Source organism: Sinocyclocheilus grahami, unplaced genomic scaffold (assembly GCF_001515645.1).
Source record: "Sinocyclocheilus grahami isolate Dianchi unplaced genomic scaffold, SAMN03320097.WGS_v1.1 scaffold707.1, whole genome shotgun sequence".
Taxonomy (NCBI): domain Eukaryota; kingdom Metazoa; phylum Chordata; class Actinopteri; order Cypriniformes; family Cyprinidae; genus Sinocyclocheilus; species Sinocyclocheilus grahami.
In genome coordinates, this window is record NW_015505886.1 from 240,609 (window position 1) to 255,124 (window position 14,516).

Below are 14,516 nucleotides of genomic sequence, written 5' to 3' on the forward strand. Positions count from 1 at the left end.
CTGCAGTTGGTGCAATGTAAAATTGTCATGTAAGTAATAATATGAAGTAATTTACTGTAGAATATACAGTTGGAAATATTAGTTACATGTAAATATAATGATTAAAAAGGTTACACTTTATTTTAAGGTGTCCTTGTTACAGTGTAATTATACATTGATGTACTGAGAAATATTAATTAACTACATGTACTTACTATATGGTTAGGGTTAGGATAAGGGCTTGGTTTAGGGTTACTTGCATTTAATTATATATTCATAATTATATGTTATTATAATAGTAAGTACATGTAACGTGTGTAACAAGGACACCTTAAAGTTACCAAAAAAATAAAATAAAAGTCAACTGCTTTGATGACATAAACAGTTTACATTGCCAAGGCATAATAATATAAAAATAATGATAAATATTACATACTCTGTTAACATGCTTGGATACAGCACTCTGTGAACAGCCAGCTTCTTGCGATGAATGTTTGTGGCTTACCCTCCTTGTGAAGGGTGTCAATGATTGTCTTCTGGACAACTGTCAGATCAGCAGTCTTCCCCATGATTGTGTAGCCCAGTGAACCAAACCTAGAGACCATTTTGAAGGCTCAGGAAACCTTTGCAGGTGTTTTGAGTTGATTAGCTGATTGGCATGTCACCATATTCTAATTTGTTGAGATAGTGAATTGGTGGGTTTTTGTTAAATGTGAGCCAAAATCATCACAATTAAAAGAAGCAAAGACAATCTACTTCAGTCTGTGTGCATTGAATTTATTTAATACACGAGTTTCACAATAACAGTTGAATTACTGAAATAAATGAACTTTTCCACGACATTCTAATTTATTGAGATGCACCTGTATACACATTAGAAGTATTAATATTTTTTTAATTACTTGTATTTATTGTTCTATTTATGTGTCTGTGTAAGTGTTTTAACTATTGCTTCTAAGTGTAAAAACGTTTGAAATCGTTAGAGATTGTAATAGAAATTCGTTGCCCATACCTGTCGCATTATGTTCCCTGTTCTGTTTTTAAGAGACTGTGGGAATTCTCAGATTTCCTGAAATAAACAGTCAAACTCAGACATGGATTATTCACTTGGTTTACAGAGACATCTTGCGATTATGTTCAGCAATGCAACACAAGCAGCACTATATGAACTTTATTTATCATTCAGAATTTCACTGAGATTCTGCACATAAAATCATACATATAAACGTTTTCTTATTCCTTTTTAATTTACCTGAGTATTAACCTAAAATGTATAATAATAATAAAATAATTGTCAAATGTTTTAAAATAAAATTTTAGTTAAAAAATAACAATATGCATACAATTCATAAATGCAGGTGGGCTTGCCACAAACAGGAATCGTGCTTATAAATCTTAATATTCACCTCATATCACATCTCATCTGACATAAGATTGGCTGCCACGTAATCACGTCGCCTCCCATTGGTCAGTGCTGCATCAATACAGCTGTAGCATCTATCATGTTGCAGATTTGGAGCGAGAGGTATCTCTCCGCATATATTTTTATTTGTCGTCTTCTATTTTATGCCTTCATAGACCCCCGAGCGGAAGGCGCGCGGGTTTCAGGTGAGCCCAAGTAAGGTTTCATTCCGTTTTATAGCACTGCATGTTGTTCAACGCCCTCATTCGCATTCAAAATCATATGAGCGTTCGCAGCTTCAATTTAGAGATGCGATTAGATTTGATAAGCATTCGCCTGTGTGTGTGCTGAATAATGAGATTTGTTTCTTATTCATAATGTGACCATGCAAGTTTCATCTAGATGGTATGTAGTTATACATAAATGTTTTTATTTTATAATTCAAATGTATTATGAGCGTAGCCTTCACCACAAGACTAAAGTAAGGTAAGATTTGATATTTTGTCATATTTTGTGGTTATTCCATATGACAAAATGGTGGACCCATATTTACCTCTGTCCGCAGATATGCGCACCTGAATCGCTCAAACAGAACCATAAGGGTTTCCTGAGATGTTCCGGTGTCAGTTCCACTATCACTGCATGGCTGTGATGTGACAATGCGCTGTCTGGTGGCTCGCATCAATCACAAGACTCTGATAGTCATCTGTGCTGTATTTGCCCTCATCACTATACTGCTGTGGAACAAGTGCTCCAGTGACAAAGACCTGCCCACACAGATCAGACCTCAGCTGGAGTTTGCACCCACCCCAGAGAAGGATGAGGACAACGGGCAGGCCCCCGAAGCACCGCCTGGATCCAAAGAAGTCACTTATGAGCAGATTGACTGCCTTATCAATGAAGATGTCATCATAAAAGGCCGTAGGGAGGGGGGCGAGGTGTATCTGCCCTTCAGCTGGGTGGAAAGGTACTTTGACGTCTACGGGCGTCTGGTACAGTATGATGGGACGGAACGGTTTGAGTTCTCCCACAGTTACTCCCGGGTGTACGCCCAAAGGGAGCCTTACCACCCGGATGGGGTCTTCATGTCCTTTGAGGGGTACAACGTGGAAGTGCGGGATCGGGTGAAATGCATCAGTGGTGTGGAAGGTAGTTTGGGGTGTCCCTTATTTTGCCACCCTACGTAATAATACACACAGAGTAGGGGTGAAACGGTTCACAAAATCCTCGGTTTGGTTTGTATCAGGGCTTTGTAGTCACGGTTTTCGGTTCGATTTGGTATACATTGTTAATGTTTTTTTTTTCCTTTTTAATATTTTTTGAAATACCATACATCAGCATAAAATATATAGCTGTATAATCTACCATTTACAGTATTTAAAAATAAGTTATTCTCAAGGTCATGTAATCAAAAAACTGAAAGAATGAGGCAGCGTGATCTTAGGAATAGACACATTATTGTGACACTGACCATCATAAATTAAATCTGTGGGATTCTGATACAGCAAGAGGGGAGATGTCAATTTCAACAGGCTTTTCATTTATTTGTTAAAAAGTTTACAACTGTTGGCCTTAAATTGTAGCTGAGAACAAAAACACTTATTGTCAAATTTAAAGAATAGGCTTTCTTGTCACTGTCAGTGCCTAGCCTACATTTATTACAAGGTTAACTTTGAGGTAGCTTTTACAAAAAAATGAATCTTTAAATTAAGAAAAATAACTTAAAGCTGTAGATTTTTATGGTGACATAAAGGCCTCCAACATAAAAAGAAACATAAGATCAACCAGCATAATGCTTTCCCTTCTTTAAAATAAACTCAACCACTTGAAATGAAAGTGCAGTATTTGAAAGAAAACCAACCAAATAAATAAATAAACTAAATAAATTAGCTGCCCTTAAATATAAAGTACAGCATAAATAAAACCAAACAACATTGCTCTGTTCATTCTACTTTCATGTTCTTTTGCAAGAAAATTAGTATGTCCACGTTTTCTGCTGAGAGATGAGACCTACTTGCAGAGACAATGTCCCCTGCTGTAGAGAAAATTCTCTCACTTGGTACAGTTGTGCCTGAGACAGCAAGGTAGCGTTGTGACAATTTAGCAATGTGAGGATACTTTGGCTCATTTATTTTATAGGGGATCTGCATCAACAGAAATGCAATCTGTGGCTTAGGAGGTGACTTCTTGCTGAATGATGCTGGACAAAGGTTTGTTGGTTCTCTCCTCTGTTGTAAAGAGTTCTCCAAAAAGCTCTGCCATGGCAGATTTTTTCTGGGGAGGAGCTGATGCTCCTGGCTCTGCTGCGGAGGATGAACTGGCCACTTGGATGTCACTGGATTGACCCTGTACAGTAGAAAACCAACAAACACCATAATAGTTTAGAAAATAATATTAATAACAACAAAGTGCTTTCATAGCAGCAAAGACACTAAACGTATTCTTTGGGCTGTGGGGGAAATTATTACAAAGCCACAAATATGCTGGGTTTAAGTTTAAGAAATATACTGTAATAGTAATGATGATAAATTACATTACATTTAGTTATAAAGAAAATAAAAACACAATACCTGCTTTTTAATTTCCATCACCTCTGTGGTGAGATTACTGTAAATTTTCTGAACAGAGGCTTCCTCCAGGTAAGGCAACGACTTGAACCTTGGGTTCAGTGCTGTGGCTCTGTGCAAATAGCCCTGAAGATCAGGGTCACGGCATTTGCCTTTACGGTCTTCAGAGATGGCTACCTTTGCATCTTTGATTGGGGGAGTGTCCACATCACTAGTTGTCATGGATTTTAGTATCATCTTTTGCAAAGAGATGATCATTGACACAGATGGGGATGCTTCAGTACTCGTGAGTGTTGTCACAGTCTTCAGGGTTTTAAGAGCGTTAATCAGGTCCTCTGGCAGTTTTGCCTCCGTGTCTGACAAGGTTGCAATGTCCTTTACGTTTTTTTTACCTCGTTGTCCATCATGGCAGAAAATATGGCAGCCTGCTGTTCGACATAACGCTCTAATATGTCATACGTTGTATTCCAACGAGTAGAGACGAAATGTACTAGTTTGTAAACAGGAAGTTGCAGCATCTCCTGCTCGGTTTTCAGAGCATGGGCAGCTGTTGCATTGACTGCATTAACCATATTCTTTTGCATTGTCTGTAGTCACAGGGATTGTGCTGTTGCACTTCTCCAGTTTCCACTTTGTCACTGCTTGTGTCAGTGCTTTAGAGAGATGCTCACTGGTGTGGCTTTTATAAAGGGGGCGGGTCTGCAAAATCATGCTTCTTATCTCCCACTCCGAAGTAATGTAATGTACAGTCACAGTTAGGAAACTTTCAGTGGCCCTGGAGGTCCATGCATCTGAAGTAAGAGCTACGTAGGCTGTTTCGGACAATTCTTTGACAATTACTTGTCATGTCTCTTCAGACAGTTCGGGATTCAGCTGGGTGGAAAGGTACTTTGACGTCTACGGGCGTCTGGTACAGTATGATGGGACGGAACGGTTTGAGTTCTCCCACAGTTACTCCCGGGTGTACGCCCAAAGGGAGCCTTACCACCCGGATGGGGTCTTCATGTCCTTTGAGGGGTACAACGTGGAAGTGCGGGATCGGGTGAAATGCATCAGTGGTGTGGAAGGTAGTTTGGGGTGTCCCTTATTTTGCCACCCTACGTAATAATACACACAGAGTAGGGGTGAAACGGTTCACAAAATCCTCGGTTTGGTTTGTATCAGGGCTTTGTAGTCACGGTTTTCGGTTCGATTTGGTATACATTGTTAATGTTTTTTTTTTCCTTTTTAATATTTTTTGAAATACCATACATCAGCATAAAATATATAGCTGTATAATCTACCATTTACAGTATTTAAAAATAAGTTATTCTCAAGGTCATGTAATCAAAAAACTGAAAGAATGAGGCAGCGTGATCTTAGGAATAGACACATTATTGTGACACTGACCATCATAAATTAAATCTGTGGGATTCTGATACAGCAAGAGGGGAGATGTCAATTTCAACAGGCTTTTCATTTATTTGTTAAAAAGTTTACAACTGTTGGCCTTAAATTGTAGCTGAGAACAAAAACACTTATTGTCAAATTTAAAGAATAGGCTTTCTTGTCACTGTCAGTGCCTAGCCTACATTTATTACAAGGTTAACTTTGAGGTAGCTTTTACAAAAAAATGAATCTTTAAATTAAGAAAAATAACTTAAAGCTGTAGATTTTTATGGTGACATAAAGGCCTCCAACATAAAAAGAAACATAAGATCAACCAGCATAATGCTTTCCCTTCTTTAAAATAAACTCAACCACTTGAAATGAAAGTGCAGTATTTGAAAGAAAACCAACCAAATAAATAAATAAACTAAATAAATTAGCTGCCCTTAAATATAAAGTACAGCATAAATAAAACCAAACAACATTGCTCTGTTCATTCTACTTTCATGTTCTTTTGCAAGAAAATTAGTATGTCCACGTTTTCTGCTGAGAGATGAGACCTACTTGCAGAGACAATGTCCCCTGCTGTAGAGAAAATTCTCTCACTTGGTACAGTTGTGCCTGAGACAGCAAGGTAGCGTTGTGACAATTTAGCAATGTGAGGATACTTTGGCTCATTTATTTTATAGGGGATCTGCATCAACAGAAATGCAATCTGTGGCTTAGGAGGTGACTTCTTGCTGAATGATGCTGGACAAAGGTTTGTTGGTTCTCTCCTCTGTTGTAAAGAGTTCTCCAAAAAGCTCTGCCATGGCAGATTTTTTTCTGGGGAGGAGCTGATGCTCCTGGCTCTGCTGCGGAGGATGAACTGGCCACTTGGATGTCACTGGATTGACCCTGTACAGTAGAAAACCAACAAACACCATAATAGTTTAGAAAATAATATTAATAACAACAAAGTGCTTTCATAGCAGCAAAGACACTAAACGTATTCTTTGGGCTGTGGGGGAAATTATTACAAAGCCACAAATATGCTGGGTTTAAGTTTAAGAAATATACTGTAATAGTAATGATGATAAATTACATTACATTTAGTTACACAATACCTGCTTTTTAATTTCCATCACCTCTGTGGTGAGATTACTGTAAATTTTCTGAACAGAGGCTTCCTCCAGGTAAGGCAACGACTTGAACCTTGGGTTCAGTGCTGTGGCTCTGTGCAAATAGCCCTGAAGATCAGGGTCACGGCATTTGCCTTTACGGTCTTCAGAGATGGCTACCTTTGCATCTTTGATTGGGGGAGTGTCCACATCACTAGTTGTCATGGATTTTAGTATCATCTTTTGCAAAGAGATGATCATTGACACAGATGGGGATGCTTCAGCACTCGTGAGTGTTGTCACAGTCTTCAGGGTTTTAAGAGTGTTAATCAGGTCCTCTGGCAGTTTTGCCTGCGTGTCTGACAAGGTTGCAATGTCCTTTACGTTTTTTTTACCTCGTTGTCCATCATGGCAGAAAATATGGCAGCCTGCTGTTCGACATAACGCTCTAATATGTCATACGTTGTATTCCAACGAGTAGAGACGAAATGTACTAGTTTGTAAACAGGAAGTTGCAGCATCTCCTGCTCGGTTTTCAGAGCATGGGCAGCTGTTGCATTGACTGCATTAACCATATTTTTTTGCATTGTCTGTAGTCACAGGGATTGTGCTGTTGCACTTCTCCAGTTTCCACTTTGTCACTGCTTGTGTCAGTGCTTTAGAGAGATGCTCACTGGTGTGGCTTTTATAAAGGGGGCGGGTCTGCAAAATCATGCTTCTTATCTCCCACTCCGAAGTAATGTAATGTACAGTCACAGTTAGGAAACTTTCAGTGGCCCTGGAGGTCCATGCATCTGAAGTAAGAGCTACGTAGGCTGTTTCGGACAATTCTTTGACAATTACTTGTCATGTCTCTTCAGACAGTTCGGGAATTATCACGTCGCTGAAGTGTTTGTGGGAGAAAATATTATACTGCGGCTTGAGTACTTTGATCATATTCTTAAATCCTGCATCTTCTACCATGGCATAAGGCTGCATATCTTTCGCTATAAAAACAGACAGTGCTCTTGTTATAGCTTTAGCCCTGTCTACTTTGCTTTGCTTAAATGCTTCGGGTAGTACAAGTTGTTCTGTCCTTTCCGACTTTCTCTTTCTTTCACTGTCAGTTGATACACTGGGGTGATGTCTCTGCAGATGAGCTAACATATTGAAAGTGTTTCAATTAGCATTAGCAAAATGTGTTGCGGTTTTATCCACCACTTTCTTACCGCCATTGTCATATGTAGCACTAAATCCAAAATGATCCCACACAGTAGACTGAAACGATACTGTCGGTGCCTCCTCTAAAAACTCTGAATTCCAAATGATAAAAAACACTTTATGCTGTGCGTGGCCGGACTGAACAATACACATGTGTCTCGAACCGTGACAAGCGAATTTAACCGTTCCACCCCTAACACAAAGGTACACGGTATAGATTGGGTTTGTGTTAAAAAGCCGTTAGTCATTTATTTACATTATGTTCTCTCTCTTAAAATGTAAACAAGTGTAAATGTCAACATTATCATATATGCTTAAAGCAGGGGTGCCAAATCCTGTTCCTGGAGATTGACATTCCTGTAAAGTTTAGCTCTAACTCTAATGAAACTCATCTTAACCAGCTAAGTAAAGGGATAGTTCACACAAAAATTTAAATTCTGTCATTAATTACAAACCCTCATGTCGTTCAAAACCCATAAGACCTTTGTTCATCTTCGGAACACAAATGAAGATATTTTTTATGAAATCCGAGAGATTTCTGACCCTGCATATACAGCAAGGGAACTACCACATTCACCTACTACGAGAATACTTTGTCCGCGAAGAAACCAAAAATAACAACTTCAACAATTTCTTCGACACGCATTCACGACAGTACCCTGACGTATGCATGTAAATTCCTCTGCTTGCAAACAAGCCACAGTCCATCCGGGTTCTACATCAGAACGCCGGCTCCTGCGTTGTGGTACTCTCTTAAATACGTGTCGAAAACTAACGATATAGTTACTACGTTTCTGGGCCTTGAACGTGGTAGTTCCCTTGCGGTCTATGGCGGGTCAGAAAGTTCTCGGATTTCATCAAAAATATCTTAATTTGTGTTCTGAAGATGAACAAAGGTTTTACGGGTTTTAAAACGAAATGAGGGTGAGTAATTAATGACAGAATTAAAATGTTTTGGGTGAACTATCCCTTTAATATCTTCAGGAATAATTACAGAGAGGTTTGTTGGAGCAGGGTTAGCACTGAATTCTGCATGAAGGTAGGTCTCCAGGAACAGGATTGGGCACCCCTGGCTTAAAGGAACATATGTTTGAAGTTTGTCAGATAAAACATGAGCTTATTGATGCATTTGCAAATGTCACTCTTGGTTGGAGGCTTCTGTAAATATTTAGCTTATATGTAGAGCTACATTTCAAATTTAATGGTGCAACGCAAAAATATTTTGTATTGCATAAGTTGTACCTTAGTGCCTTGTTATGTTGTAAGTATCAGGCTTGGCCACTCCTGGCTCAAATGGTTTCAGAAAGTTATCCCATTTCTGGGATCAACCTTTTGTGTTTTTATTGTTCACAGGTGTACCAATCTCTACCCAGTGGGGTCCCCAGGGGTACTTCTACCCCATTCAAATAGCTCAGTATGGGCTGAGCCACTACAGCAAGAACCTCACAGAAAAGCCACCTGATATAAAGATCTACGGCATGTCTGAGGAAAAAGAGGGTGGCTCAAGTCCATGGGTTGTCCCTAAGGGTTGCACACTCTCTAAGCTACAGGATCAAGGTCGCTTTGGGTTTGCGCATCATTTTGTCACAGCGGGTATGAATTTTTGTAGGTTTGAATTCAGATGAATCAACTGTTTTGCTGTGATGATCACAGATAGATGATAATGTTGTTGTATTTTCATAGAGAACCCTGATGGTGTATCTTTGGTCTTGGACAACGCAAAAGATTTCGTCCTAACCTTTGATGTGAAGTTTGTCTCCAATGGTAGCGTCTCTGTGGTTCTGGAGACCACAGAAAAGGGACCTCCTTACATCCTCCATTACATCACTAGTCCACTCCTTCTTTCCTTTAAAGACCGAGAGGTCATCTACGGCATCGGCTCTCGAGCCTCCTGGAGTACCGTCAGTCGTGATTTAGTGACAGATTTGCGTAAAGGAGTCGGTTTGTCCAACACCAAAGTGGTGAAGGCGACCAAGATCATGCCTCGCTCTGTGGTCCAGCTGGTTCTTAGAGGTTCTGGCTTTATCAGCAATATCACTGTGTCTTCCACTGCACACATGGCTCCCTTCTTTGCCGCCAGTGATTGGCTTCTTTATAACCAGGATGAGCATGGAGGGTGGCCGATTAAGGTGACCCGAAAACTCGGAGAGGGGTTCAAGAGCTTGGAGCCCGGATGGTACTCCGCAATGGCCCAAGGCCAAGCCATGTCGACATTAGTGAGGGCGTACCTGGTGACGCACAACCCTGCATACCTCGGCGCCGCAATCCGAGCGACATCCCCCTTCAAAAGGACTTCTGAACATGGTGGAGTCAAAGCGACATTCATGAACAAGTACGACTGGTACGAGGAATACCCCACAACACCTAATTCATTTGTTCTTAACGGCTTTATCTACTCTCTGATTGGGCTATATGATGTGGCGGAGACGGCGGGCAACAAGCTTGGTCGAGAAGCAGGTGTACTCTTCAGTCAAGGACTGGAGTCACTCAAGGCCATGTTGCCATTGTTCGACACAGGCTCTGGAACGGTTTACGACCTGAGACACTTTACCCTGGGTCTTGCCCCTAATTTAGCACGCTGGGACTACCACACCACGCACATCAACCAGTTACAGCTGCTCGCATCAATCGACACTGCCCCCATTTTCAGGGAATATGTGAAACGCTGGAAGACTTACCTGAAAGGAGGCCGGGCCAAGCACAACTAGACTTTCTCGGATGGCAATTTTATATAAAATCTTGAACTATTGTTTAAGAATGAAATATACTGAGCATTAATAATTACATAAGCATTTTTACTTTACATGAAAAGGGTGCATATTTTATCCAATATGTTTGCTTTAAAGTGTCTTGCTGAAGAGCCTGAGTTGTTGTACAGACTTTGAGAATGTGGAGTCACCTAAAATATTTATTTGCAAAATATCTTGGTATATTTGAATGTAAGAAGCAATGCACAGTTATTTACACAGATGTTGAAGAAAGCACAGCAGATTTGCTCTAAAATTAAACGACTATATATCTTGATGCATACAGTTAGTAAATGTGAGTAGTCACACTAATGATTGTGTATCAATGAATAGATTATGCTGTAAAATGTCATTAGTATTGCATAATGGTAAAATGAGTGTATTAGAAATGTTTTAGAAAATTTTGATCTTTGTAGCCTATTTTAAAGCACAATCCTATAGGTCTTTGTGATTTGATACAGTTGCACTATTTGAATAGTTTTCTTTTCAGTATGTAATTATTTAAAGCTTAAATAAATGTGCTATTTGAGCTGTTTTAAAACTTTCAGTGAACAATCATTGCTATCAAAAAGTGGACCGAGAGACACATGGAGCACATATCATATTTGCTATGATTATCTTTGAAGTGGCTTGGAGTCCCATGTAAAACCCTGGCACGTGAATATGGTAATCATTAATCACTGTGGTATATATCAAAATACCGTGGAGTTATGATCCGATACAATCACTGTATCTTAGTACTGCCACAAGGACTTTGATGTAGGCTAACACAATTAAAAATTAAACAAATTAAAAAATAAATTAATCCCAATGACCAGTAAATTATAAAAATAACACAATCTACCTGTTGTTTTTCTGAGGCGATCCACTCTGCAATTGATTAACCGACCTAATGCAGTTCAATGCAGTCAGTTCTCGATTAGCGTGCCTGCCTACGCCGAGCTCCCCACAAACCAGTTAGCTAACATCATTTCTCATATGGCCACCAGAATACAATCTCTCAATGTTCCGATGATTAAAACGGGTTGATTGAGATACTCCTAATTAACATGAATTTAATCTGCTCGGTGCCTCGGATCGGTGGGTTGTCAATCCAGCTCGTTTAATAACGATCTAGCCCGGGCTAACGGGCTAAGAAGCTAACAGCGTCTTCAATGACATTTAACTGACACACACAACAGAACAGGTCTGTAAAATATCGATAAATTCGCTATTTAATCTACATTTCAATATATTCACAATGTATTTGTGGTTGTGTAATTGTTAGAACTAATATATGTGTAAATACATCAACGTTTATAGCGAATAAATGGTGGCTAACTAGCTTCAGTTCAGTTTCCATATTTGGGCGGGCACGGCAGTGAGTTGCTAATGCAGTTCAATGCAGTCAGTTCTCGATTAGCGTGCCTGCCTACGCCGAGCTCCCCACAAACCAGTTAGCTAACATCATTTCTCATATGGCCACCAGAATACAATCTCTCAATGTTCCGATGATTAAAACGGGTTGATTGAGATACTCCTAATTAACATGAATTTAATCTGCTCGGTGCTTCGGATCGGTGGGTTGTCAATCCAGCTCGTTTAATAACGATCTAGCCCGGGCTAACGGGCTAAGAAGCTAACAGCGTCTTCAATGACATTTAACTGACACACACAACAGAACAGGTCTGTAAAATATCGATAAATTCGCTATTTAATCTACATTTCAATATATTCACAATGTATTTGTGGTTGTGCAATTGTTAGAACTAATATATGTGTAAATACATCAACGTTTATAGCGAATAAATGGTGGCTAACTAGCTTCAGTTCAGTTTCCATATTTGGGCGGGCACGGCAGTGAGTTATTGTTAGTTGCACGACCAAATAACACATTTAATGCCTTTTATTGATGCTGTTTGAGTAGATTTTGTTTCTCTGGTTTGCTGTTGATGAAATGTGGATGGAAAATTTCACTGGCACGGTGTGGATTTAAATGGCTTGTTTGTTTACATGGTTCACCACCATCTGATAGGGCTTTAATTTTACCACAGCAACATCAAATCATATTAATCTGTGTTTAAATATATAAAATGACCAAATCAAAGGTAATTTTGTGGAGAAATATCATGGCAAAACACCCATAGGGTTTACTTAAACCCTGATTTGTTGTCTACAGGATGGTAGAGTGATGCTTGATTTTTGGGCCCTTTGAATCCATAACAGATCATTGTGTTTGTATTCAAGATACATTGTTAATAAGTACATTCTTAAAACTTTCAAATCAAGGGTTTTGTTGCATGAGCAGTCAGTTTTGTACAGACATCTGTCTGGAGATGAGCTGTCATTAAGGTTGCAAGTCTCTGTGTTGAAATACAGAGAATTAACAGTGATCTTGCTCTTGATCACTGTTTTTTAATCCGTGAATGATCTCTCAGATGTTTTCTGCTGATTAATATGCGTCTTACAGACCTATAGATTGATGATTTAAGTCATTGTTTTTGTGTCTGTCCACCAGTCTGCATGGCTGACGTGCTGCTGAGTTAGTGTCCGGCCCTTATGCGAGGAAAGCTGGCCGGCCGGGCCGTGGAGCACTAGAGGGGAAAAATGGCAGTGCAGAACAGAAACTCTGTGCTGATCCTGTCGGGTCGAGAGCGAGGAGCTCGCATTCTGGGATCCCAGCGGCTCCTGCAGCAGCTGGTGGAAGACCGGACGCGCTGGATGAAATGGCAGAGCCAGGTAGGGTATCAACCTTAATGATTCTAATGGTTCACTCGGGCCTACAGTAAGCAGACGTTCCTATATAGAGCAGTTTCAGGATATCACAGTCAGAATAATGTCTTAAAGGGGTCATATGATGCGATTTCAATTTTTCCTTTTTCTTTGGAGTGTTACAAGCTCTTGGTGCATAAAGAAGATCTGTAAAGTTGCAAAGACTATAGTCTCAAATCCAAAGAGATATTCTTTATAAAAGTTAAGAGTCAACCACGCCTACCTAAAACGGCTCGTTCTAACACACCCCCACATGTCTACGTCACTATGTGGGAAGATTTGCATAAAGCCCCCCAAATGTTCACGCAAAGAAAGAAGGCGTAACTTTTATTCTCGCTGTAGTATTGTTGTTGCCGCCGCCATGTCATGAATGCGCTGTGTGATTCGTTGTGAAAGCAAAACTACTTTGTTTGGTCTTCCAAAAGAGGACAATATCCGCTTCGTCATGCCTAGAGCTGATCCGTGCTGGTCGTTGAGGAAATACTACAACTTTGTGCTGTGGATCGCCGGATCGGCTTTCAACGTGGATGAAGCGGAGTCCAGCCCGCCGTGTGTGATGCTGTGTTTCGAAACTACTTTGTTTTGCCTTCCAAAGAGGACACGACTACAAAATCAGTGGTTAAGTTGTATTTACAACACTGTTCCAGAACCGTTCAACTAGGGCTGGACAATAATTCAATATCAATATGTATCGCGATATAATTTTTTTCAATAACGGTGATATGATTTTTAAACACATTTCCGATATTTCGATATACATTACCAGTTTCCCATACATTGATTTATTTGTGGCGTTTGACTTCGTTGAATAAACATGAGCACTGCACGTTTCAAAATCAAAACGCGTCGCGGGTGTTTTATATGAATGTATCTCTGAAGGGAACCTAATATCTTCAGAAAAGTTTCGATGGCATTTTTATTTTATCAGATAAAGTAGCATTCATGCGAGCTGCTTTGATTACAGCCATTACTGGAGAAACCGCTAGTTTTACCACTCTAAAAAAAAAGCGCCTCCTGCTGGCAGACAATCAGTTTGCATTTTCAAAAATAAGCACGTCTCCAGCCACGTTTTGGTTGTTGCTCAATTTTTGGGGGGTTTACTGCAGCAAATCAGAGCACTTTTCATACTCTTTATCCTGGCTGAAGCACATATAGGAATGAATACTTTTATTTAGCAAGGATGCTTTAAATTGATCAAAAGGGATGATAAAATATTTCTATTCCAGATAAATGCTGTTCTTCTGAAGTTTCTATTCATCAAAGAAACGTTAAATTCTACTCCGCTGTTTTCAACATAATAATAAATGTTTTTATTATTATTTTTAAAAATATATTTAAGATCAACTAAATGCAGGCTTGGTGAGCAGAAGAGAATTCTTTAAAAAACATAAAAAATCTTACC

At 39.6% G+C, this 14,516-nt stretch overlaps 1 protein-coding gene across 2 annotated transcripts; it reads left to right on the top strand.

Moving 5' to 3' along the window:
* Nucleotides 1–1,458: 1,458 nt before the first annotated feature.
* On the top strand, nt 1,459–10,967 carry LOC107559985 (D-glucuronyl C5-epimerase-like). Of its 2 annotated transcripts, XM_016244018.1 has the most exons (5): nt 1,459–1,587; nt 1,947–2,348; nt 4,834–5,015; nt 8,970–9,209; nt 9,300–10,966. In XM_016244018.1, the coding sequence occupies exons 2-5, from the start codon at nt 2,041–2,043 to the stop codon at nt 10,322–10,324; spliced, it is 1,755 nt and encodes a 584-aa protein (XP_016099504.1). In that variant the 5' UTR covers nt 1,459–1,587; nt 1,947–2,040; the 3' UTR covers nt 10,325–10,966. The 2 variants fall into 2 exon arrangements, with proteins under 2 accessions (XP_016099504.1, XP_016099505.1); XM_016244019.1 differs by lacking the exon at nt 4,834–5,015 and having other exon boundaries at nt 1,947–2,530; nt 9,300–10,967.
* Nucleotides 10,968–14,516: the final 3,549 nt, after the last annotated feature.

Bases quoted from the DNA above. Each gene is read 5' to 3' on its own strand.
- LOC107559985 (XM_016244019.1), top strand. From the start codon at position 2,041: ATGCGCTGTCTGGTGGCTCGCATCAATCACAAGACTCTGATAGTCATC. The intron at 2,531-8,969 runs GTAGTTTGGGGT...TATTGTTCACAG, and splicing joins ATGCATCAGTGGTGTGGAAG to GTGTACCAATCTCTACCCAG. The intron at 9,210-9,299 runs GTATGAATTTTT...GTATTTTCATAG, and splicing joins GCATCATTTTGTCACAGCGG to AGAACCCTGATGGTGTATCT.